We start from the raw sequence: 24,437 nt of genomic DNA on the forward strand, positions 1-24,437 counted from the left end.
TCTCCCTGTCAAGATCAACGGCTCAACTATCAACCCATCTCCCCACGCCAAGGTCCTAGGTGTAATCCTGGACTCTGAACTAACCTTTCGACCCCACATTCTATCACTTTCCAAAGCTTGCCGCCTCTGTCTTCGCAACATCTCCAAGATACGCCCCTTCCTAACCAATGACACCACAAAGCTTCTAATCCACTCCCTGGTCATCTCCCGCCTTGACTACTGCAACTCCCTCCTCATTGGTTTACCTCTAAATAGGCTATCCCCACTTCAGTCCATCATGAACGCTGCGGCCAGGCTCATCCACCACACAAACCGCTCAGCGTCTGCTACACCCCTCTGCCAATCCCTCCATTGGCTGCCACTCAGTCACCGAATTAATTTCAAGATACTAACTATAACTTACAAAGCCATCCACAACCTGGCCCCTAGCTACATCTCTAACCTAGTCACAAAATACCAACCTAATCGTTCTCTTCGCTCCTCCCAAGACCTCCTGCTCTCAAACTCCCTTGTCACCTCATCCCATGCTCGCCTTCAGGACTTCTCCAGAGCCTCCCCCATCCTCTGGAATGCTCTACCCCAATCCGTCCGATTTTCTCCTACTTTATCCACTTTCAGACGATCCCTGAAAACTCATCTCTTCAGAGAAGCCTATCTGCCCCCCACCTAACAACAACTGTACATTTATCTTCTCAATCAGCACATCACCCACAGTTATTACCTCTTGTATCTCTTGACCTTCCCTCTTAGATTGTAAGCTCTAAGGAGCAGGGCCCTCTGATTCCTACTGTATCAAATTGTAGTGTATTTGTACTGTCTACCCTCAAGTTGTAAAGCGCTACGTAAACTGTTGGCGCTATATAAATACTGTATAATAATAATAATAATAAAAAGTGTGCCCATCTATCCATGCTTTATTTTGTTGAGAAATCACTTTGAAACCCCGGACCCCCCCCCCCCCCCCAGCATTTCTAGCTGCAACCATCTTAAGTAAGGGCAGATGATTCATGTAGAATTTACTTCCTGGAATCCATCCATCTGCCCTTAGTGCAGGCTTGTAGGCAGGAGTATATGCTTAGTTGAGAAACCCCCTTCTCTCCACATGAAAGAAAAAAAATGTCATGAAGAATTACAGGATGTATGACATAATTTTGTCTCGGGTCAGATACCGGGAAGCAACTGAAGAAATGTAAAAAAAAAAAAAAAAAAAAAAGGTCAAAACAAGAAAACATAATATTCCTTCCTATCTATTTACTGAGGCTAGCAGCATAAGGATTGAGAATCAAAAGATAAAAAAGCAGCGCTCTATGGGTAGGAGCCAAAACAAATTATATATATATTTATATATAAACCATGGACTGGATTCAAAGTTAGTTTATTGCACTGTAGACAATTACACGGCAACTAACAAGAGGCTGTTAGTGCTGGTACAGACTGCAGCAAATGGTAAAAAGCATATAGCTATGTAAATATATTAAAAAAAAAAAAAACAAATGGTACCACAATAATGTCTAGATGAGAAGGGGTTAATTTTCGAAGGCTCGCCGATCACACGTGGAGATAGGTCATCCCAAACCATATGGGGAACGGTATTATCCCAATGGAAGAAAGTGGGGTGATGCGCAGCCTCTTGCCTCTAAAGGGAGGTCAGGTACTATGAGGATCCAGAGGAATACGGCATGAGCAGGGAGACACTGGCTGGCCGCAGTGAAGGTTGGAACTGACCACAATGATCCAACAGCGCTGTGCCAAGCTGTATGGGGTCTAGTGTGTCTGCTACCGCTGGAGGATGGAGCCAGGGAAGCCGAGCGCAGCCACTGGAGCCCAGACGCGTGAGATGATGTCAACGCCACTCCGGAAGGTTGCCGTAGCTTACATGTTTTGGGCGCATTTGGGATTTGGGGCTATTAAGTGGGAGGGGGAGAGGGTGGAGATAGCGAGCCTACTAAATACCGTTAACCCCTCTCAACCCTAAGGTTAAAACTTAACACTTAATAAGGTACATATAATGTATAAACAAATGCTATTATAAGACAAAATACGTGAAAGACTGCTGCTTAGTATACACCTATTGAATGTAAAAAATAATAAAAATGAAAATAAAAATAAATGATAATAATTATCAATAAATGAATAGATAAAAACATTATTATATATACCACAGGTTTTACAATGGACATATACGTAAAACACCATGTGTGTACATCTACATGTCCGGAAGAACAACATCTACACGACACGTGTAAAAAACACACACATAACTATGTACACACATGTACACACGTGTGCATACATATGCAATGCCCACATGACATATATCTAAAAAAAAAAAAGAAAAAAACAAATAAAAACACACATATGGGAAAAAAGAAAAGGGAAAAGAAAATGGTCGGTCACGGACAGATTAATAGGGATATGTTAAGAAACAAGGCATATAATAATATGTGCTGGCATCTACAGTCAGAGAACAATGATGCGACAAATATAATATTTTCTAAAAAATTAGTGTATGTAGATATGAAGATATGATACTTGGTACCCACCCATAAAGGATTATTACAACATTGTGTGTGGGTTACCCAGTAAATACTGTATTAATACCTACCCAATGTGCACAAAGCCTTGGTGGATTCTCCGGGTAGACCAATTGTAGCTTGTACTAATAGCTTCACTAGTGGTTTATCTGTTTATCTAGATTTTTTTGTTACGGCCTATACTTTGTCAACTTTCATCATACATTAAGGATTCCAGTCTTGTCATCGAAGTTCTAAAAGAGTACTCTTGGCAAGAGGGTTATTTGTGGGCATCTTTAGACGTTGCTTCTTTATATACATCCATACTCCATGAATGGAGAGATGAACTCTACACAATGTGAGTTTGTGTTAAATAGCATAGTTTTTTGTTTACGGCATAGTTATTTTTCTTTTTTGGATCAATGCTACCTCCAATGTAAGGGGACAGCCATGGGAACAAATTTTTCCCCAGTCTATGCCAACAACTCCTTCTCTGAGCATATTGTTTTCTACAGACGGTACATTGATGATGTCCTGCTCATTTCGAGTGGTGGCCCAGATTTGTTCTCCTCCTTTGTTATCCATTGTAATACCAACGCACTGGGACTATCTTTCACACATGTGTTAAACCCCATGGAGTTGGGGTTTTTGGATTCGGTTCTATCCCATGACCAGCAGAACATCATTACCTGTAATCATACCAAATCCACCAGTGGCAACTCTTATCTACATTACGACAGCAGCCACCATCCAACTTGGAAGAACAACATCCCCATTGGGCAATTTTACAGATTAAGGAGAAACTGCACAAGAGTGGAAGACTATAACTCACAAGGTAATTGTATGCTAAAGTTTGTAGAGAAGGGCTACCCCAGAGATTTAGTCCAAGACGCTTTCCTTTTGTACACCACTAAGTCACCAAAGAATAGAGATAATTGTGCCAAAGAAATGGAAAATACGGCTAGATGTGTGTCTACTTTTAATACTAAATACAGGACTATTTCAAAAATGATCCATAAACATTGTAATATTTTAAAGCTGGACCAACGTTCGGCCCCTTTGTTGCCTCCCAAGCCACAAATATCATTCAGAAAAGCAACGTACCATAAAAAACAATATTGCCCCGAGCAAGTTAGAAAAACCCAATGATAGACCTTTTTCTGATATAAGGGCATATTTTGACAACCGAACAGGCATTTTTCAGTGCTGGAAAAGAGGCTGCCTTACATGTCAATCCATTACTCATGGTTGTTCTAATATTGTTACTAATAAAAGGTACCTCCTTCCAGATTAGGCAGTTCATTACATGTTCAACAGAATTTGTTGTTTATGTTCTGAGATGCCCATGTAAACTATACGTTGGTGGTACTGTTCGTACCCTTTGTACAAGAATAGGCGAACATCGTAGGTTTATCAAAAAAGGTTTTGACAAACATAGGGTTCCACACCATTTCCTCTAGGCACACAACAAAGACATTCAATGCCATGAGGTCTTGGCAATTGAGAGCATCCCTAAGGGTACTCTGACTGAGAACGGGAGGTTTTCCCTCCTTTGCAGGAGGGAAAATTTTTGGATCAATTTGTTAAGTTCTCTCATGCCTGGGGGCCTCAATGAGGAACTTGAAATCCACATCATCATGTGATCTCTCTTTATATGGCCCTTGTTAGACCGAGCAGGCTTATGTATAAACATCAATTAATAATATTCTCGTTACTTATACTTATTTTTGGTATATATATATATATATATATATATATACCTACCTATTTTAAAAAAAAAAAATTAATTATGTTTGTATTTACTAATGTAGGTATTAATACATTATATACTGGGTGACCCACATGCATTGTTGTAATAATTCTTTACATACACTAATTTTTTAGAAAATATTATATATATTATATTGTCCCATCATTGTTCTCCGACTGTAGATGCTAGCACATATTATTATATGCCTTGTTTCTTAACATATCCCTATTAATCAGTCCGTGACCGACCATTTTCTTTTCCTTTTTGTTTTTTCCCATATGTGTATTTTTTTTTTTTTTTTTAGATATATGTCATGTGGGCATTGCATATGTATGCGCACATGTGTGTACATGTGTGTACATAGTTATGTGTGTGTTTTTTACACGTGTCGTGTAGATGTTGTTCTTCCGGACATGTAGATGTACACACATGGTGTTTTACGTATATGTCCAACGTTAACACCTGTGGTATATATATATATATATATATATGTCATGTGGGCATCGCATATGTATGCGCACATGTGTGTACATATTAGACATGTGCACACTGAAATATTTCGTTTCGGAATTTCGTTTTCGTCCGAAAAATTTATTTAGTTACTCCCGAAATTCGTTTTTATTAATTTCATTTTTTGTTAAAACTTGCATTCGTCCGAAAATCCAAATTAACTAAGGTTGAATCTGTCATTGAAGGCTGATGGTGTCTGTCGAATGTTCAAAGAAGAGTCGCCAGAGCAGCTAAACTGTACGTGTACATTTCCGGTCGAATTTTCTGCCTACAAGCTAGCTGTAGTAGAATTCTAATGTTGTATGACTAGTAATAATTATATTTATTCATTATTTTACTAGTCAACCAACATTAGAATTTTTCTATAGCCTATGGGCAAATGCATTTGACCGGAAATGTACGATTGCAGCGTCGTACAGTTTAGCTGCTCCGTCGAATCTTCTTAGAACTTTCAACAGACACCATTAGCCAAAGATTCAACGTTTGTATGTTTTTCGTTGCTTTGTCGAATTTTCGTCATTCATGTTGGATGGTCTACTCTACCCCAACAGTCAGCCAACTTTCACATTCGTTTCTCAATCTCCAAGTGCAATGGCGGGCGCAGCATCCGACGTTGTGTCAGATATTGATATGGCATTATAATATAGAATCTATAATAATAAATCCCCCCCCCACAACACGGGCAGCCTCTGAGGCTATCACAACAGTAGCAACACTAGTATCACTATCAAGTTCACAACACTAACACAATAGCAGCAGATTATTATGAAAAAGGTTCTCTGACAACCGGACCAGCTAAGATTGACTGTCTTCTGAAATGATTCAGTGTGTGTCTCTCTATGCTAGCAAATCGTAAGTGAAAGTAAGTTGGCTGCACGTGTGTACTCCTCCTCTTTGGTTACAATCGACCAATAACATTCATCATCATCATTATTTTTATTTTACTTCCCCCACCCAATTCCAGCAGCGAATCTATGTTGAATCTTTTCTCTCTATGTAGAATAATCTTGGACTAACAGAGTTAAGGTTAGGTACATTCGACCACAGGTTCGATAGACACAGATTGTTATTGTCAACGTCATGTCGAATCTCCTATCTATATACAACTGTTGTCGCAACGAAAATGAAAATAAAGCATTTGTTTATGTCGGATCTTTCGGTTTTCGTATCCTGCACTTTCGTTATCGTTTGTTAAAACGATAATGAAAATACCTGAAATTCAGTCAAAAATGCATTCGGACGAAAACGAATGCTCATGTCTATTACATATAGTTATGTGTGTGTTTTTTACACATGTAGTGTAGATGTTGTTCTTTCCGACATGTGGATGTACACACATGGTGTTTTACGTATATGTCCAACGTTAACACCTGTGGTATATATTATAATGTTTTTATCTATTCATTTATTGATAATCATTATTATCATTTATTTTTATTTTCATTTTTATTTATTTTTTACATTCAGTAGGTGTATACTAAGCAGCAGTCTTTCACGTATTTTGTCTTATAATAGCATTTGTTTATATATTTTATGTACCTTATTAAGTGTTTAGTTTTAACCATAAGGTTGAGAGGGGTTAACAGTATTTAGTAAGCTCGCTATCTCCACCCTCTCCCCCTCCCACTTAATAGCCCCAAATTCTTTTAAATTCTTCTCTTGCCGTTCCTTCTGTAGCTTTGATAAAGCGCATGCGCCCGAAACAAGTAAGCTATGGCAACCTTCCAGCTTGCGGTTCACCGCTACACAAAGGGTTCCCGTTTCTGGAGTGGCGTTGACGTCATCTCACGTGCCTTGGCTCCAGTGGCTACGTTCAGCTTCCCCGGCTCCATCCTCCAGCGGCGGCAGACACACTACACCCCATACAGCTTGGCACAGCGCTGTTGGATCATGGTGGTCAGTTCCAGCCTTCACCGTGGCCAGCCAGTGACTCCCTGCTCATGCCGTATTCCTCTGGATCCTCATAGTACCTGACCTCCCGTCAGAGGCAAGAGGCTGCCCATCACCCCACTTTCTTCCATCGGGATAATATCATTCCCCATACGGTTTGGGATGACTTCTCTCCATGTGTGATCGGCGAGTCTTCTGAAAACATTAACCCCTTCTCATGTAGACATCACTGTGGTACCGTTCGTTTTTTATAAAATATATTTACATAGCTATATGTTTTTTACCATTTGCTGCAGTCTGTACCAGCACTAACAGCCTCTTGTTAGTTGCCGTGTAAATGTCTACAGTGCAATAAACTAACTTTGAATCTAGTCCATGGTTCATATATAAATATATATATTTGTTTTGGCTCCTACCCATAGAGCGCTGCTTTTTTGACTTTTGATTCCTGCTCTCCATTTCTTCAGTGGTTGGCAGCTGCACTCGGTATCGGTTTTATCCACGTATATACACATATGACTGACAGTCTCTAGTGCTTCAGGAACTTGTTGTTTGTCTTGCTTTTTAAGGATTAAGAATAGTTAATGTTGAGAAAGTTTACTTTTCCTTTAAAGTGTTTGTAAACCTACATATAAAAAGAACACAGTATCTTTAAGGTATTTCTACTTGATTTTTCATAATACTATTGTATTAGTGCCTTCTGTTCTTCTGTAATACCTGGTTGCCTGTGACCTTCCTCCTTATAGTAAATCGACCACGCTGATCCTTGCTAGTGTAGTCAGTTTATGTCTTCTGTCATCTTGCACTTAGATACAGGCATGCTGTGCAATTGCACAGCATGCCCGTGTCTTCCCTGGTCAGTGTAAACCACACCCCTCCACCCATCCCTCCAGCCTTGACTGACAGTGGCTTTTCCTCCAGCCACTCCTCCTCTCCTCTTTTGTGGCACTGCCTCCCAGACATGTCAGATGTATCTGCCCCCCTCTACACACACCCACCAGCAGGTCACATGATCGTTCTTGATTCCCAAGTAATTTACGAACACAGGAAAACAAATAGCAAATAAAATAATAATATAGCATATACATTTGCGACACAAGTCATATTGTAATTGAATGTTATTAAAAATTACCTTTTTTTTCCAATCTGCAGCTCTGTAATTTTCTGTGAAATGCAATGCAATATGGCTACCTGGAGGTGTTCTGTGCATAGAATGTGTACAGAACACCCCCAGATTTGTCAATTCCTGCGATTGGCTCACTTTTTTGCCAGAAGTCTGCACTAAGATACAAGCCAGATTTCAGGCATCCCCTGCAACAAAAATGTAATTTTTGGTAAGGTACTCCCAATAGGAAATCACAGCTAAAGGGATGCAGGCCCTGCAATTTTCCTCATTAGAGCTTTGCAGGTGCAGCATCTGGTTGATAATTAAGACACCCCTCCCATTAGACTCACTTGTGCCATGGGCACAGACAAACACACAGGAATTTCTTCAGAATAACAAAAGGTAGGAATCTGCAACAAAGTTTGTTAAAATCCTTGTAATGTACATAGATCACCCGGAGGGGCATGTTTTAGGCTCAAGAAAAGCGGAGTTACACTTTAAGTCTCACTGTGAGATTAGTTGTTAAGTTTGCCATCCTGGAGATGCTATGAATATATATATATATATTTTTTTTTTTCAGATTGACCGATATGCACAACAAGATCTGAAGAAAGGCCTTCACTTGTATGGGACAGAAGGAAACATAGGTCTCACTAATGCTTGGAGCATCATCCAAACAGATGTAAGCAGAATTTGAATAATTTTCTGAAAGCTTATAGTGAGTTTATCTACCAAAGTCAGATGGCATGAACAGTTTTGCATTTTTGTTTTTACTAAATCCGGTTATATGTGTCATTACTGTCAGAAAGTTTTTTTTGGTTCTAAAGGAATACACAACATAAAGTATTTGCTTATAATCAATTCTTAAGAATTACCATCTCCAGAGTCCAGGGCAGTTTTGTCATTAACATTGCCAAAGCTTACATTTATCCATTTGTTTTATAAAACACTAATTTGGATATCATACCTTAAAACATCTGCTAAAGTAATTAAATAAGTCCTTAAACATAAGGGTTTAATCTCACCAGATGTGCTTGAAAGTTCATGCATTAATGTGAACTGCATTAACACGAATTACCATGAGTTTTCACATGTGTTGCTTAGCACTAAGCAAAGTCTTCATTCAGCTGAGAAAATGCCAGCCAGTTCAACCAAAATGCAGCATTCATAGAACATTAGTGTTAGTATTAGTAGCCTTAGAATTTTGTTTAAGGAATGTGGAGAATAGGGCACTCTGTCTGGATAACAAGGAGACTTTAACAAACAGTATATGACTGGCTCTTGAGATGTGATTAATGCACCACAGCAGCACTTCAGAAGAGGGAAGCACACTCTATAGGAAAAACAAAGCAGAGAAGAAGGCGCTTCTAAGTGCAGTAATAAAACACTTAAATGACCAGGAAGGGTTAAAAACACTTACAACCAGAAACAATTCCTTTCAAGTATAATTAACTATTATAAACTGACTTAAATGTGGAATAAAAGTGATATAAGTACAGTGGGGACGGAAAGTATTCAGACCCCCTTAAATTTTTCACTCTTTGTTATATTGCAGCCATTTGCTAAAATCATTTAAGTTCATTTTTTTCCTCATTAATGTACACACAGCACCCCATATTGACAGAAAAACACAGAATTGTTGACATTTTTGCAGATTTATTAAAAAAGAAAAACTGAAATATCACATGGTCCTAAGTATTCAGACCCTTTGCTGTGACACTCATATTTAACTCAGGTGCTGTCCATTTCTTCTGATCATCCTTGAGATGGTTCTATACCTTCATTTGAGTCCAGCTGTGTTTGATTATACTGATTGGACTTGATTAGGAAAGCCACACACCTGTCTATATAAGACCTTACAGCTCACAGTGCATGTCAGAGCAAATGAGAATCATGAGGTCAAAGGAACTGCCTGAAGAGCTTAGAGACAGAATTGTGGCAAGGCACAGATCTGGCCAAGGTTAAAAAACAATTTCTGCTGCACTTAAGGTTCCTAAGAGCACAGTGGCCTCCATAATCCTTAAATGGAAGACGTTTGGGACGACCAGAATCCTTCCTAGAGCTGGCCGTCCGGCCAAACTGAGCTATTGGGGGAGAAAAGCCTTGGTGGGAGAGGTAAAGAAGAACCCAAAGATCACTGTGGCTGAGCTCCAGAGATGCAGTCGGGAGATGGGAGAAAGTTGTAGAAAGTCAACCATCGCTGCAGCCCTCCACCAGTGGGGGCTTTATGGCAGAGTGGCCCGACAGAAGCCTCTCCTCAGTGCAAGATACATGAAAGCCTGCATGGAGTATGCTAAAAAAAAACCTGAAGGACTCCAAGATGGTGAGAAATAAGATTCTTTGGTCTGATGAGAGCAAGATAGAACTTTTTGGCCTTAATTCTAAGCGGTATGTGTGAAGAAAACCAGGCACTGCTCATCACCTGTCCAATACAGTCCCAACAGTGAAGCATGGTGGTGGCAGCATCATGCTGTGGGGGTGTTTTTCAGCTGCAGGGACAGGACGACTGGTTGCAACCGAGGAAAATATGAATGCGGCCAAGTACAGGGATATCCTGGATGAAAACCTTCTCCAGAGTGCTCAGGACCTCAGACTGGGCCGAAGGTTTACCTTCCAACAAGACAATGACCCTAAGCACACAGCTAAAATCACGAAGGAGTGGCTTCACAATAAGAACAATATTAAGCATCAAGAAGTCCTTGAAGTGATGGTTTGGCCCCCACAAGCCCTGATCTCAACATCTAGTCTGTCTGGGATTACATGAAGGGACAGAAGGATTTGAGGTAGTCTACATCCACAGATTTGTGGTTAGTTGCCCAAGATGTTTGGAACAATCTACCTGTTGAGATCCTTCAAAAACTGTATGTAAGTGTTCCAAGAAGAATTTATTCTGTTTTGAAGGCTGGTCACACCAAATATTGATTTGATTTGGATTTCTTTTCTGATCATTTACTTTCCAATTTGTTAATTGATAAAAATAAACTATTAACACTTCTATTTCTGAAAGCATTCTTAATTTACAGCATTTTTTCCACACCTGCCTTATATATATAGTATGTAACATACAGTGGGGACGGAAAGTATTCAGACCCCCTTAAATTTTCCACTCTTTGTTATATTACAGCCATTTGCTAAAATCATTTAAGTTCAGTTTTTTCCTCATTATTGTACACACAGCACCCCATATTGACAGAAAAACACAGAATTGTTGACGTTTTTGCAGATTTAAAAACTGAAATATCACATGGTCCTAAGTATTCAGACCCTTTGCTCAGTATTTAGTAGAAGCACCCTTTTGATAATACAGCCATGAGTCTTTTTGGGAAAGGTGCAACAAGATTTTCACATCTGGATTTGGGGATCCTCTGCCATTCCTCCTTGCAGATCCTCTCCAGTTCTGTCAGGTTGGATGGTAAACGTTGGTGGACAGCCATTTTTAGGTCTCTCCAGAGATGCTCAATTGGGTTTAAGTCAGGGCTCTGGCTGGGCCATTCAAGAACAGTCAGGGAATTGTTGTGAAGCCACTCCTTCGTTATTTTAGCTGTGTGCTTAGGGTCGTTGTCTTGTTGGAAGGTAAACCTTCGGCCCAGTCTGAGGTCCTGAGCACTCTGGAGAAGGTTTTTGTCCAGGATATCCCTGTACTTGGCCGCATTCATCTTTCACTCTATTGCAACCAGTCGTCCTGTCCCTGCAGCTGAAAAATACCCCCACAGCATGATGCTGCCACCACCATGCTTCACTGTTGGGACTGTATTGGACAGGTAATGAGCAGTGCCTGGTTTTCTCCACACATACCGCTTAGAATTAAGGCCAAAAAGTTTTATCTTGGTCTCATCAGACCAGAGAATCTTATTTCTCACCATCTTGGAGTCCTTCGGGTGTTTTTTTAGCAAACTCCATGCAGGCTTTCGTGTGTCTTGCACTGAGGAGAGACTTCCGTTGGGCCACTCACAGTTCCTTTGACCTCATGATTCTCATTTGCTCTGACATGCACTGTGAGCTGTAAGGTCCTATATAGACAGGTGTGTGGCTTTCCTAATCAAGTCCAATCAGTATAATCAAACACAGCTGGACTCAAATGAAGGTGTAGAACCATCTCAAGGATGATCAGAAGAAATGGACAGCACCTGAGTTAAATATATGAGTGTCACAGCAAAGGGTGTGAATACTTAGGACCATGTGATATTTCAGTTTTTCTTTTTTAATAAATCTGCAAAAATGTCAACAATTCTGTGTCTTTCTGTCAATATGGGGTGCTGTGTGTACATTAATGAGGGAAAAATATGAACTTAAATGATTTTAGCAAATGGCTGCAATATAACAAAGAGTGAAAAATTTAAGAGGGTCTGAATACTTTCCGTCCCCACTGTATCTCTCTCTCTCTCTCTCTCTCTCTCTCTCTCTCTCTCACATATATATATCATCTCTCTCTCTCTCTATAGTATATTAAATTGCTAGGGTGAATACCCAGTACAGTGCCATTATGACATTTGATTTATGATGATTTAACGCTGTTGTGGCCACTATATGCAAATTTATTTTTAAATTATCTGGATTTATTATTACAGGAACTTCATTTACATAAAATACTGTACATGTCTGTTGTATGCTGGAGATTTATGGTTGAATATATTTTTATTAACCATTTTTTGGAGAAAAGTAGTTGGGGGTACAGAATAAAGAAAAACAGGTGGCATATAAATTGATGGTTGAAAGCCACCGCCACATTTACAGTACGTAAAATCAATTTATAAAATGCAGGTATCATAATGTAGAGGTTGCAATCAATATCTCAGACATATCTAAGTAGTCGGGTATATAGAGTTACCATAAACCTGAGGTGTGGTGGGGGGAGGGGGTAAAGTGGGAAATAGAAGAGAGGGAAGATGGGGTGGGGGGGAGGGTATAGATATATATTCAGTGCGACTGTGGTAGCTTTCCAGAACATGGATGAGCTCAGATGGTTAGAATGTTCACCAGTGTGAGGTCATCAAGACATCTGGACCATCTACACCGGTGTTGTTCCAGCTGTCAATTCTAGGTTGTTGTTCAGCTCATCCTTTAGTAATTCTATGCAATAGTCTATCTGATGCAGAGTAGTGTACCCAGACATACCACAGTACCTTGTGTTTATCCCAGTTGTCTCCCTCTCTGGCACGCATCTCCTCCATTAACATATTCTCATTGAGAATGGTGATCCACCTATGGGGGGGGGTGTATGCTGGCGATTTAGACAAATACCTTTTGGAGTCATTTTCCCAGGCTCTTCTCATTAGGACAGTATAGCTACAGAAACGATTGGGGAAAAAGCATTTTTGTCAGGTAGTGTGCATCACCATGCTACTAGAAGTCCTATCTATCCTGAATGAAAAATATAACTTAACAAGCTTACTTCCATACACAAAACGGATAAATTATACTGTATGTCTTAATCGTAAGGTACAAGACACAGGACTTAGGGTTATTAGCAGCTATCTTCAGAGCACACCATATAACCCCACCCCAGTTCATTTTTTTGCTAGTGTCCTTGGGTCATAAACCTATTCTGTGTTTTTTTTTTTTTTTTTTTACATTTAATTTTTTCACTGAAACTTCTATCAAAATTTCAGTGCTTACTGCCCTGCATCTAGGAGTTTTCCGGATTGTTTATCCTCAGTGTGTACCTTAGGGGTTGTGATGTAGCCTGTAAATGTTTACTTTGGGCACTGGATCCTACATTGGGCACTCACTGTGGTACTTTGTGACGGGCAAAGCCTGATCTTCTAATAAGTCCAGCATTGTGGATACAGCAAGACAGGGTGTGTTAAGAGAAGCCAGGAACCAGTGTAAATACTTATAAACAATCAACAGTGTGTAGCACATTATGTAGTTCTACAGGCAGAGTACTCAGGTGTTATTCACTTGATTGTGGTAAGCCCTGCCGTTTTGTCTCTAACTTTTGTAAGCAATTTAAACTTGCCTTTTTTTTCTCTCCTCTTGTCCAGACAGTCTCAGGAGGATGAGGTAACTGTGTCACATCTGTTGGATGCCTTCCCACCTGCCTTTTCCACTAGAAATGCCACAATTGTCTTGGGTGGCAAGTGGTTAAATTATAGCTGTCAGAGCCTAAGTCTTGTATGGGGATTAAATAAAAAAAAAAGTGTCAGAACTGGCAGTCTGTGGACAATGATAGGGCAGCAAATAACCCCATGTTTTTACAGTTCTTTCCTCCAAATGAAGGATGTCTTTGCGGTAAATGTAAATTAAACATTAAACTTACCTCCACTGTACTGTAGATGATAACTGCTTGGAGTTATTTTTTTTAATTAGTGACAGTTTGTTGTATGGCACCAATCTGATTTCAAAGCAAGGATGGCACTTTAAACCACAACAACAATAAAATTGGCCTAAGTGTCCAAAACATGGTCCCAGGCTGCACTGTAAATAACCTTCAATGGCATAAAACGTACATTTGTTGTTTGAATGTTGTTTGTTTCACAGTCAGAACATACTGTATATTTCTGGCTTTAAGAGAGAGACAGTGAGGTTAATGTTCTCTTATACATTTCTCTAATTGCTCTAATTAAAAATCATACAGGTAAAATATAATTGATGTTTGCTGAGGTAAACAATGCTTAGAGGATTCCAAATTGCTTTATATGTAGAGTATTTTAGTAATACCTTCTACAGTATTCTTGTATGTCTGTCTACAGTTTAGGTGTTGTGGGGTTGCAAACTACACTGACTGGTTTGAGGTGTACAACACCAGCCGCGTCCCAGATTCCTGCTGCTTGGAGTTCAGTGAGAACTGTGGTCTGCACTCCCCAGGAACATGGTGGAAAGCGGTAAGGGCAACTGTATACACCAGTGCATGTTTATTATTATTTACACATTAAAATTAAATCATTTTAGTTGTAGAAATTAAATGATTTTATTTGCCAGGTAAAATGTACCATGGGAGAAATTGAATAGATTGCAATGCCCTTAGGTGGCAATCAAACACCTGATAATAATGTGCCACATCCTTGATAATCTAGATATATTGGAATGGGGAATAATAGACTTTATAGGCAAATATAAAAATAGTATTACACTTTAATAGTTCACATAAAAGATTCACAACATATACAAACAAAGTTATATAAAAAGTACATAGGGCAAAGTGGTTTCCCTAAAAGATATACTATAATATACTTCCTGTGTGGCAATGCTGAGAGTATCTACAATATGCCCACACTAGTATGTATATATTCCTCTTAGATGGTTCCCACATGTCCTCATGGAATAAAATGTGGCGTTCTACATGTTTTGCAACCTAAATCGTCACTTCTTCAGGAGATTCAATATTTCTATTAAAAAAAAATACTTTAATTAGGATACAGAAAAATATCAACAATTATACATGTATTCACAAATGTATATGTGTGTACATATTATGCAAAACATCACATGTTTCAAAGTGTTCATCAGAAAATTCAACACTCAGGGATATGAAAACCGCATGAGAACCCTCAATTGGCCGAGGGCTCCAATGTATAAAAGAGCAGCCATGAATTAGCACATGTGTCAGGATGTGCGGACATACAAGGTAACTAAGGGTATAAAGAGTATGCATGATAAATACTCATAGGTACGTTCAATTGTAAATAGGTTTTGGACTACATAGCTTTATCCTATACTTACATAGCAATCGGTATATATCCGCTAGTGCTTAAGTCAAACTTTGCCAGGATAAACATCTATAGAGAAAGGTAATACATTTCTCTCCCATAGTGTTTAGACACATAGTAAACTGCAATAAACTATAACCCTTAGCACAAACAATACATAGCAGGAGAGGGGTATACCCCTTAATGCAGTTTACTAAAACCTATTTACAAGTGAATGTACCTATGAGTATTTATCATGCATACTCTTTATACCCTTAGTTACCTTGTATGTCCCCACATCCTGACAAATGTGCTAATTCTTAGCGCTCTCCAAACATTGGGGTCCTCGGCCAATTGAGGGTTCTCTTGCGGTTTTCGTATCCCTGGCGCAAGTGAGTGGTGAATTTTCTGCTGAACACTTTGAAACAAGTGATGTTGTGCATAATATGTACACACATATACATTTGTGAATACATGTATAATTGTTGATATTTTTGTGTATCTTAATTAAAGTACGTTTTTTCGATAAGAAATATTGAATCTCCTGAAGAAGCAATGGTTCAGATCACGAAACATGTAGAGCACCACGTTTTATTCCATGAGGACATGTGGGAACCATTTGAGAGAAATATATACATAGTAGTGTGGGCATATTGTAGATACTCTCAGCATTGCCACACAGGAAGTATATTCTAGTATATCCTCTAGGGAAACCACTTTGCCCTATGTACTTTTTATATAACTTTGTATATGTTGCGAATCTTTTATGTGAACTATTAAAATTTGATACTATTTTTATACGCGCCTATAAAGTCCATTATTCCCCATTCCCAATATATCTAGAAATATACCATGGACCAATTTTAAGTCCTAAAAAACAATAAAAAGCATCCATATTTAGACTTTATTCATTAGACAAAGAAAACGTAATCAATATACTTTATGTATACTAATAGCATATTCATATGTACATATAACTATTATTATAATTACAGCAAAACTGCCTAATCCCTAAACTGTGACCCATTACTTGCCTTTATCTGGCCATTGGGGCACTATTCTTTTCACTGTCAAAAAAGGGCACTATGCAGGTGCTATTTTTAGCGCTGCGGCGCCTGAAAAACGCCTCCAGTGTGAGGGGTCTAAGTCTCAAGGACAGTGAACAGGCCCTTTGAGTTACAAAATAGGGCCCATTGTCATCAGTACTGGTCTCTGCATCACCTATTCTTGCTTCTGAAGACAGTGAAGTGAAGTATCTGCAGATGAGAGTCGATATATATATAATAAATATAATTAATATTTTTATTTTTTAAATTCAAAACATATATGCATAACATAAATAGACAAAAAATATGGTGGAGGACAGCTTTTTATGTGGTATTTTACTCATTTTGCCATACGTCATCTGAGGTGAAAATAACCCAGCAAATTAAATAATAGGCAGAAAATATGGTGAATGACGGCTTTTAGAGTGGTATTTTACAAATGTTGCCATATGTCCACTAAAGTGAAAATAACCTAGCAAATATATTATATTAAAAATGTTATTATTTGCATTTATAAGAGCTTTAGTTCACAAAAATTGGTGTTGATGTATGCAACTTTTTCATAACTTAGACTTCCTGGAAAAGGAACTTTTCCCATGGTTGTGTTATTTGGGTTTTAAAATTTTTGCTGTTTAACTTTTTTCAAAATAATTCTTCAGTGGTGGGGAAGTTGATTCACCAGTTTTGGCAGGCCGCTTTTAAACATTTTTTTAATTTTGACATTGCTAATTTCTATTTCAAATCTTTATGGAGAGGATAAAATATTTGTGGCAAAATATAAAGAAACAGCAATAAATTATTTAAACAATCTTTAAAAATAAGCGTTGGAATGTTAAAAAAGATCTGTATTGTCTCATTCCAGCCTTGCTATGAGACTGTCAAAATCTGGCTTCATGAGAATCTTCTTGCAGTTGGGATTTTTGGGCTTTGCACAGTTCTTGTACAGGTGAGTTTGATCTAGCTCCTTACCACTTTAGTACCTCTTCATTACTAGGCCATTTTTCAGTTTCCAGTACTGTGATCCTTTGACAAATACTGCATTGTGCAACGCTATACTCAAATTGTTGCAGAAAAAAAAATATATACAGTGGTACCTTGGATTACGAGCATAATTTGTTCCAGAAGAATGCTTGTAATCCAAAGCACTTGTATATTAAAGTGAGTTTCCCCACCGTTCCAGTGGCACTGCTAGTGTATGCAGTACCGCATGTAACCAGAGGTGGGGGGGGGCGCTGGAGACATTCGGAAATACTCGGAGCTGCTCGGATGCACTCGGAGAGGCTCAGACACACTCAGGAACAGAGTGTTTCCGGGTGTTTTCTGAGAGGCTCCGAACGGCTCCAAGCATCACCAGCGCCCCCGCACCTCTGGCCAAATGCGGTACTGCACACCCCGGAGGCTTGAATCCTGCTTGTTTTGCGAGACAACGCTCACAAACCGAGTCAGGGTTTTAAAAAAATTATAGCATGTATTGCGCAATGCTCGTAAACCATGTTACTCACATCCGATGTATTACTGTATATAACAATAGCAAGCTTTCTTTTGTTAGTATTTAGAAAATGTAAACACGCACTGTTTAGCTTATGTGACTGCTTAGAGCTGGTCACTCTATTAAAAACCACAGTGATCCTAAGATACAGAGACACTCAGATTGGCTCTCTACACTGTGTCTGTGAATTGAGCTGTTTGAGAATGGCTCAGCTTACTAATATGACTGAGAGCAGTGGCTGTCTGATGGTGCTTTATCCAGTGTCATTTATAAATGTCACTGGGTAAATAGCCATTCACCATACTGCCATTTAAAGATGTACCATAGTAGAAAAGTGGTTAAACTAGAGACAGTAATAAAACAGTTTACTTTCTTTTTGCATGTCTGAAAGCATTCGATTAATATGCAGATGTGCTTAAGAAAGCAAAAAATTATAGATGTCTTTAAATATTGATTGGTGGGTAGCAGAGAGTAATTAGAGGTCATTGTGCATTACTGATCACAAATTAGTGCAAATGGAGTCTGGGTCCACAATGTTAGACCAATGTCAGAATAACCAGCGCCGGACCATACATAAATTGTATAAAACCAACTAATGTCTTTAGTAGTTGGTTGTTTGATGTCAGGGAAGTCTAATTTTTCCTGAGCACTACATAGATTGTAATGGGAGTAATTTTATCAAGGCGAACAATTTCACTATGTGAAAGCACACTACATAACCTAGTTACCAGAAAGTGTACTGCTTTCTTTCATATATAAAATACATTGTGCAGGAACAGTTATCCTACATAATGGCCACACAGAGTACCAAGGGAAATAGCTGAAGGACCTTACATAAGGGCCTTACTATTCACAAATTTCCTGGGGCCCAGAGTGTGAAGGAAACCCCACTGGTGAAGTAAAATAAAAAATTGGCAAGTGGGGGTTGTCAGTTTGAGACAGTTGGAGTTTATTTTCAGGTGATGTACATATTGGTATTTATATTTCAATATTTTTATTGAAAAAGTTCAGGCAGTAACAAATAGCCCATTCAAACAATAACCCGTGCACAGGGTGTCAATACGGCAAAGGTAGAAGACCACACAGCAATAGTAAACAGAAATAGTGTAAATCATCGGCGGGAGAACAGACATAAGCAATAGGACTTTCTCAGGTAAACATATTGGTATGAGACAGAGGTAATGATTATCATTAACAAATGAAGAGCAAGAACCGAAATTACAAAAAAACATAAGTAAAATAGTTCTAAACATTATCTCAGGTCTCAGCCAGATCTAGAGAGTGCAGGAAAAACTGCACTGCACAAGGCAATAGGAAGGGGAGGGTAAAAGTGGGGGTAATGATTAGTAAGTGACTAGAAGACCTCTATAATTATACCTGAGAATATTCATGTAAGCAAAACCATGTAAGGCCCTTAAGTTAACCTGACACGGACAAGATTACGCAACAGGAAAAAAGGAGAACAAGAAACTCAGAATGAAGGAACGAGAGAGAGAAAAAAAAAAAGAAAGCAAAGGGTCAACCCGGGACTCGTTAGAGAACCGAGATATGTCGGATCCACAGATCCCATATTTTATCAAATTTCTTGATGTTATTATGGAGCGTATAGGTGAGTTTATCATTGATCATAATCCAATTAAGCTTGTTCTTTACATAGTCAAGCGGAATTACTGACTGTTTCCAATGCTTAGCAATAGTAATTCTCGCTGCTAACAATATATAGGTAATCAATCTCACTGACTTCCTGGGAACCTCATCAGGTAACTTATGAAATAGAGCTGCCTCTGGGGATCACATATTGGTATTTAGTACATATTTCCAATAAATTAGCTAATTATTGTTATTTATTTGACACATATTGAAAGCATGCCATCCTCTTTTTGATACTGTGTCAATTAATTTTTCTCTGCTTTTTTAGATCCTTGGACTCACATTTGCCATGACAATGTACTGCCAGATGGCAAAAACTGACACTTACTATGCTTGAGACATCTACTTACCCCCCACTTCTCCCTGACCTGGTTTCATGGAGATGTTCCCTGGGAGGAATCCATGTGGTGTTCACAGCAGATCTACCTTAGTTCTGTTCTTCCTCCTCTTTTGATACCGCACACAGCCTCCAAAGTGCAAGAATCCCCTGACACATCACTGTGTTCTCCAGGTATTGAGTACAGGCAGCAGGTGGGAGGTGGACAAGCTGATACATGGCCCTAAGAATGGAGGCAGGACAGTGCTACTGAGACATGAAACTTGGTCTGTGAAACCCAAGACTTTGGTGGGGGGGTTAGGGTCCTCTGTGTTTATGGGATTTGGCCTAATTATAAATTTGTCCAGCTCAGCTAAGAAATGGAGTTTCTACTTTTTATCACATAACTTTGAAAGCACCCTTGTCCCTGGAAATGCTACAGTATTTCAGAAGAACTTAATAATACTTTTAGCTGCATACCATTTTGATGACCTATGAGCACAGGTATCCCCTCTATAGATCATTACTTAAGTTTACCTGCCAGAAAGAGTATTCAGTAGTATGGTGAATAAATATGCATTCAGGCACCAGAAGCTGTGACAGAAAGCATCACTACATTAGTATTGTTGCTTGTGGTTTGCATACAAATGTCTGTGGATTGTACAGTCCATTCAAATTAAAATGTGTGCAGATCCTAAAGAAAATGTTTAACTTTTTTTAAACTGTTAGGGGATTCCTTTTTTCCCCTAATAAAGTTAGCTAATCATCCAACAATTTTAGGTAATTTTGTGTAAAGGTTTTCAGGTCACCTATACGTTGCCAAATAATGTACTTAATCTGTCATCTATGTACTTGTTATGAATTCAATTCCTAAAATTATCCTGAAAAATTAGATCCTGGAAGGTGGGCGTGTGAAATAGTAGACTTTGTAAATAGTACTAAATCTTTTTTTTTTTTGTTCTCTTAAGCCTGGTACACACTGAGGTTTTTTCCGTTCAACCCAGCTGTCAGCTCTGGTCGGAGCCGCTGTACTAACGATCCAACAATAGTACATCGACCTCCCCCGCTAAGCTATTGTGTTCTGACGGGGGTGACTTCCCTCCTGCCAGAACACTCCAATCAGCGCTCTCAGCCATTGGCCATTTGGAAATCTCCATTCTAAACAATGGAAATGTTTCTAATATTGCTTGTTGGGAGAACAAGAAACTGTCTACTACTTTTTGTTATATCTAATAGACTTTACAGTTTAAGAGTTAGGTAGCCATCACAGATTGACCCTAATTTGACCATAAATGAACTAGCCATGATTCATCCTGACAGGCCTCTACCTTTCAGGACCTGGTAATCTGTAAAGTCCAATTGCAAATATGATCTCTTAAGAGCTATACAGTTGATATATTCTTCTATGATAACAAGCAACATGTGAACAATTCAAGCAGGGCATAAGGATATTAAAGAATCCAAAAAAGGGGGAAAATAGCGGTAATAAATATTTTTTACAAAGTCAACTTTTTTTTACGCAAGAGTTTTAAATTTGCCAGAGTGATGCAAAATATGCACATATGGCTTAATGACATATTTCTCTGTTTCACCTGCAGATCATTTGTTTATTGATGCTGTGGCATAATACATATACAATAACGGGACTGTATAGAAAGGATAACTATACACTGCAGTATTATATTTTTTAGTTCATGTATCTGTGTATAGCAGTCAGTCTTTATTTTCTGACCTTTATTAAATAATTTCCTAAGTTAAAATATAAACCTATTCATAATTGAAAAGCACTAAATTTAAAGCACCCAGTGTGATTTTAAGCTTATCTCTCATCCCTCTGCTATCTGTGTAAGTCACTTTTGATCATATATCCTGGCACCAACCAATCCTGAAAGATGGCCCTGCCCCCCTCAGCACACAGCAGTTGGTTTACAGCTTCAGCTGTGGATGCTTCCCTATGAGACTGTGTAGAGGGAGGTTGTGCCCATTCCCTCCACTCAGGTCTCAGATTACAGTCAGCTCTCCTTGTCTGTGCTGTGCAGCATGTGGCATTGGACCCCCACCCCCTGCCTCCTGAAAGCTCAGAAATAGCCTTTTATGTGTAAAATTTGAATGGTTATGGAGAAGAGAGTGCTGCAGATAAACAGGTACAACTTATGCAAGAGGACTTGTTTGATCTCTGTGTATCACCTGAGACTAATCACTTGTGGGTATATGTAAGGGTTTACAATCACCTCACTATTGAATCATGATTTTGGTAAATAGCTTCACTGACCAATAATGAGGTGATGGGGGTCACACTGATCTTTGATTTTGGAGATGCATTTGATATCTATTTTAATGGGTGTCCTAGGTTCTGGAGCTTTAATGAAAACATCAAAAGATATGTGCAGGCGCCTTTATCTGCCAGTTATTTGGTCCTCTTTCTACTTCAATACTTCTAAACAGTGCACAGGTTTTTTTAAATCAAACATTTTTGTTATATTGGCAATATTGGAAAAAAAAAAAGGAATGTTTACGATCAAATGTCTAACTTCTAACAGTTTGGCCAAAGCCAGTAGTAAACTCATATCTTGACTTAGAGTTGTATAATAATCCTCAGATATTGTGGAAAGACAAAAATGTTCAATGTACCTTCCATTATTCCTGCTAACACACCCGTTGGCCATCTCTGGTGTGTTTATAGCAGTCTGTTATACAGCCGCAGGAGAATGTCACATTAAAATAAACATGTAGGTAGAGACAAAGTCTTTCCTAGCTGAGACAGACAAACATATAGAGATTGTTAGGGAAACAAGCACATTAGGGGAGGACTGTGCATTTCTAACTCAATTCCTAAAAGACTGCCAAGCTTTGTTTTGTTACAAATTGTAATTTCAAGCAGAGTTTCTGTTTTACTGTCACCTCTCCCAGCTGGATACTTGCAAGTCTAGCACATAGTCCTATTTCATCGGGTAAGGCAGCTAGGTTTTCTGTCAGTGTTTCCATTGATACTATAGCACTTATGGTTGAATTTTATACAAAAGCATTAACAAGTCTCTGCTACTGCACCACCCGAGGTACAACAAATCAGTCTTTGGTGGTGCTGAAGAGGTAACATTGCTTCTATTTTTTTCATTTCCTTTGCACATGTAAAATGCTTCCTGGAAAGATCCCTGTAGATCAGTGGTTCTCAACTCCAGTCCTCAGGACCCACCAACAGGCCAGGTTTGCAAGATAGCTGAAATACATCACAGGTGATATCACTTGCTGCTCAATGATTGCAGTATTCTAGTCTGCAACTCCCCAAGGTAATACTTAAAATCTGGCCTGTTGGTGGGTCCCAAGGACTGGAGTTGAGAACCACTGCTGTAGATTTTCTCACTGTGTCTCTATTTTCCATGTATATACTTATATACATAATTTATGCAAGCAGTGTAGTGAAAAGATTTGTTCTAATAAAATGTTTATCAGAAGCATTGTGTGTCTTTTAATTGAGTATTTTGCATGATAGACATCTGTGGAAATTTTGTGTAATTTTTATAAATAAACTGCAATTTTTTTTACGCATTTGGAAAGTTTCAGGTATATACGTGAGTGCGTGTGTCTACATATATTACAGTAGGTATAGTAAAGAATCACCCTCCTTTAAAATAATCAAATTTTGTTGCTTTGCAGCCTGAAATGAAGTATTAAGACCCAAGTGAAAAATATAACACCAACATGTCAGAAAAAAAAAAAAAAAAAAACACAGAACAAAAACAGAATCACTAAGTTGGAAAAAGGATCACCCCCCCCCCCCCCCCCCTTATGTCAGTAGTTTGCTGGACCACATTTTGCTTTAGTTACAGCCTATAGTCTGTTGGGATATGTCTCTACTATACAAAAGGAAAAGGTGAAAAGAGAGCCTCACCTGCAGAAATTACTAGAGACCATGCAGTTTATAGATAAGAGAACTTTATTACACAAAAATATCAAATGGTAAAACAAAAAACACAGGAAAAAAATCCCATCACCAATACCTCAGTAAAAAATTGAGAAAAATAGACAACATTGTCTGATCAAGAATCAGCTGCATCATTAAAATCCACACACATACATATGTCAACATAACATCCCTGGGGTAATAAGGCACCTGATGCTATGATCAAGTGAAATCACTGTTGAAACACCATAGATAAGGAATATTCCCACGGTGTACTGGATGGTTGAACAAAAATGGGGGCTCTGCGAGTGCAGCAAGGGGGGAAAAGCATGTTTTTCCTATGACTACTGTGGATAGCAACTCCAGGCACCAATGTGTATATATTTTGTATATAGGTTGGTGCTGGTTATGTGGTAACTATGCTGTAAACAAGGCTCTTTGCCAAAACACGTTAGCAATTACTTTGTACTTGGTGATTATTGAATAAAGAATTTGGATGGATTCCAGAGTGCAGGTTCTTTCCATATATCCACTAACTTGCCTTATGTAGTGCAAGTATGCATCCCAAGTCCAAAGTTTTCCACAGGAGGGTGAAGCTGGGAAATAGTGATGCAGTAAGGTCATATATAATTAACACTG

General features: G+C 38.7%; 1 protein-coding gene across 6 annotated transcripts in view; it reads left to right on the top strand.

Moving 5' to 3' along the window:
* TSPAN4 (tetraspanin 4) overlaps positions 1 to 23,349 on the top strand; it is a 2,224,117-nt gene extending 2,200,768 nt beyond the window's left edge. For all 6 annotated transcript variants that reach the window (XM_073604831.1, XM_073604832.1, XM_073604833.1 and 3 more), the window contains 4 exons: positions 8,349 to 8,450; positions 14,461 to 14,592; positions 17,305 to 17,388; positions 19,850 to 23,349. In XM_073604831.1, coding sequence (XP_073460932.1) covers positions 8,349 to 8,450; positions 14,461 to 14,592; positions 17,305 to 17,388; positions 19,850 to 19,918 — 387 coding nt within the window. In that variant the 3' untranslated portion in view covers positions 19,919 to 23,349. The remainder of the gene's footprint in view (positions 1 to 8,348; positions 8,451 to 14,460; positions 14,593 to 17,304; positions 17,389 to 19,849) is intronic.
* Positions 23,350 to 24,437: the final 1,088 nt, after the last annotated feature.

This window comes from Aquarana catesbeiana, linkage group LG11 (genome assembly GCF_042186555.1).
Source record: "Aquarana catesbeiana isolate 2022-GZ linkage group LG11, ASM4218655v1, whole genome shotgun sequence".
In the NCBI taxonomy this organism is placed as follows: domain Eukaryota; kingdom Metazoa; phylum Chordata; class Amphibia; order Anura; family Ranidae; genus Aquarana; species Aquarana catesbeiana.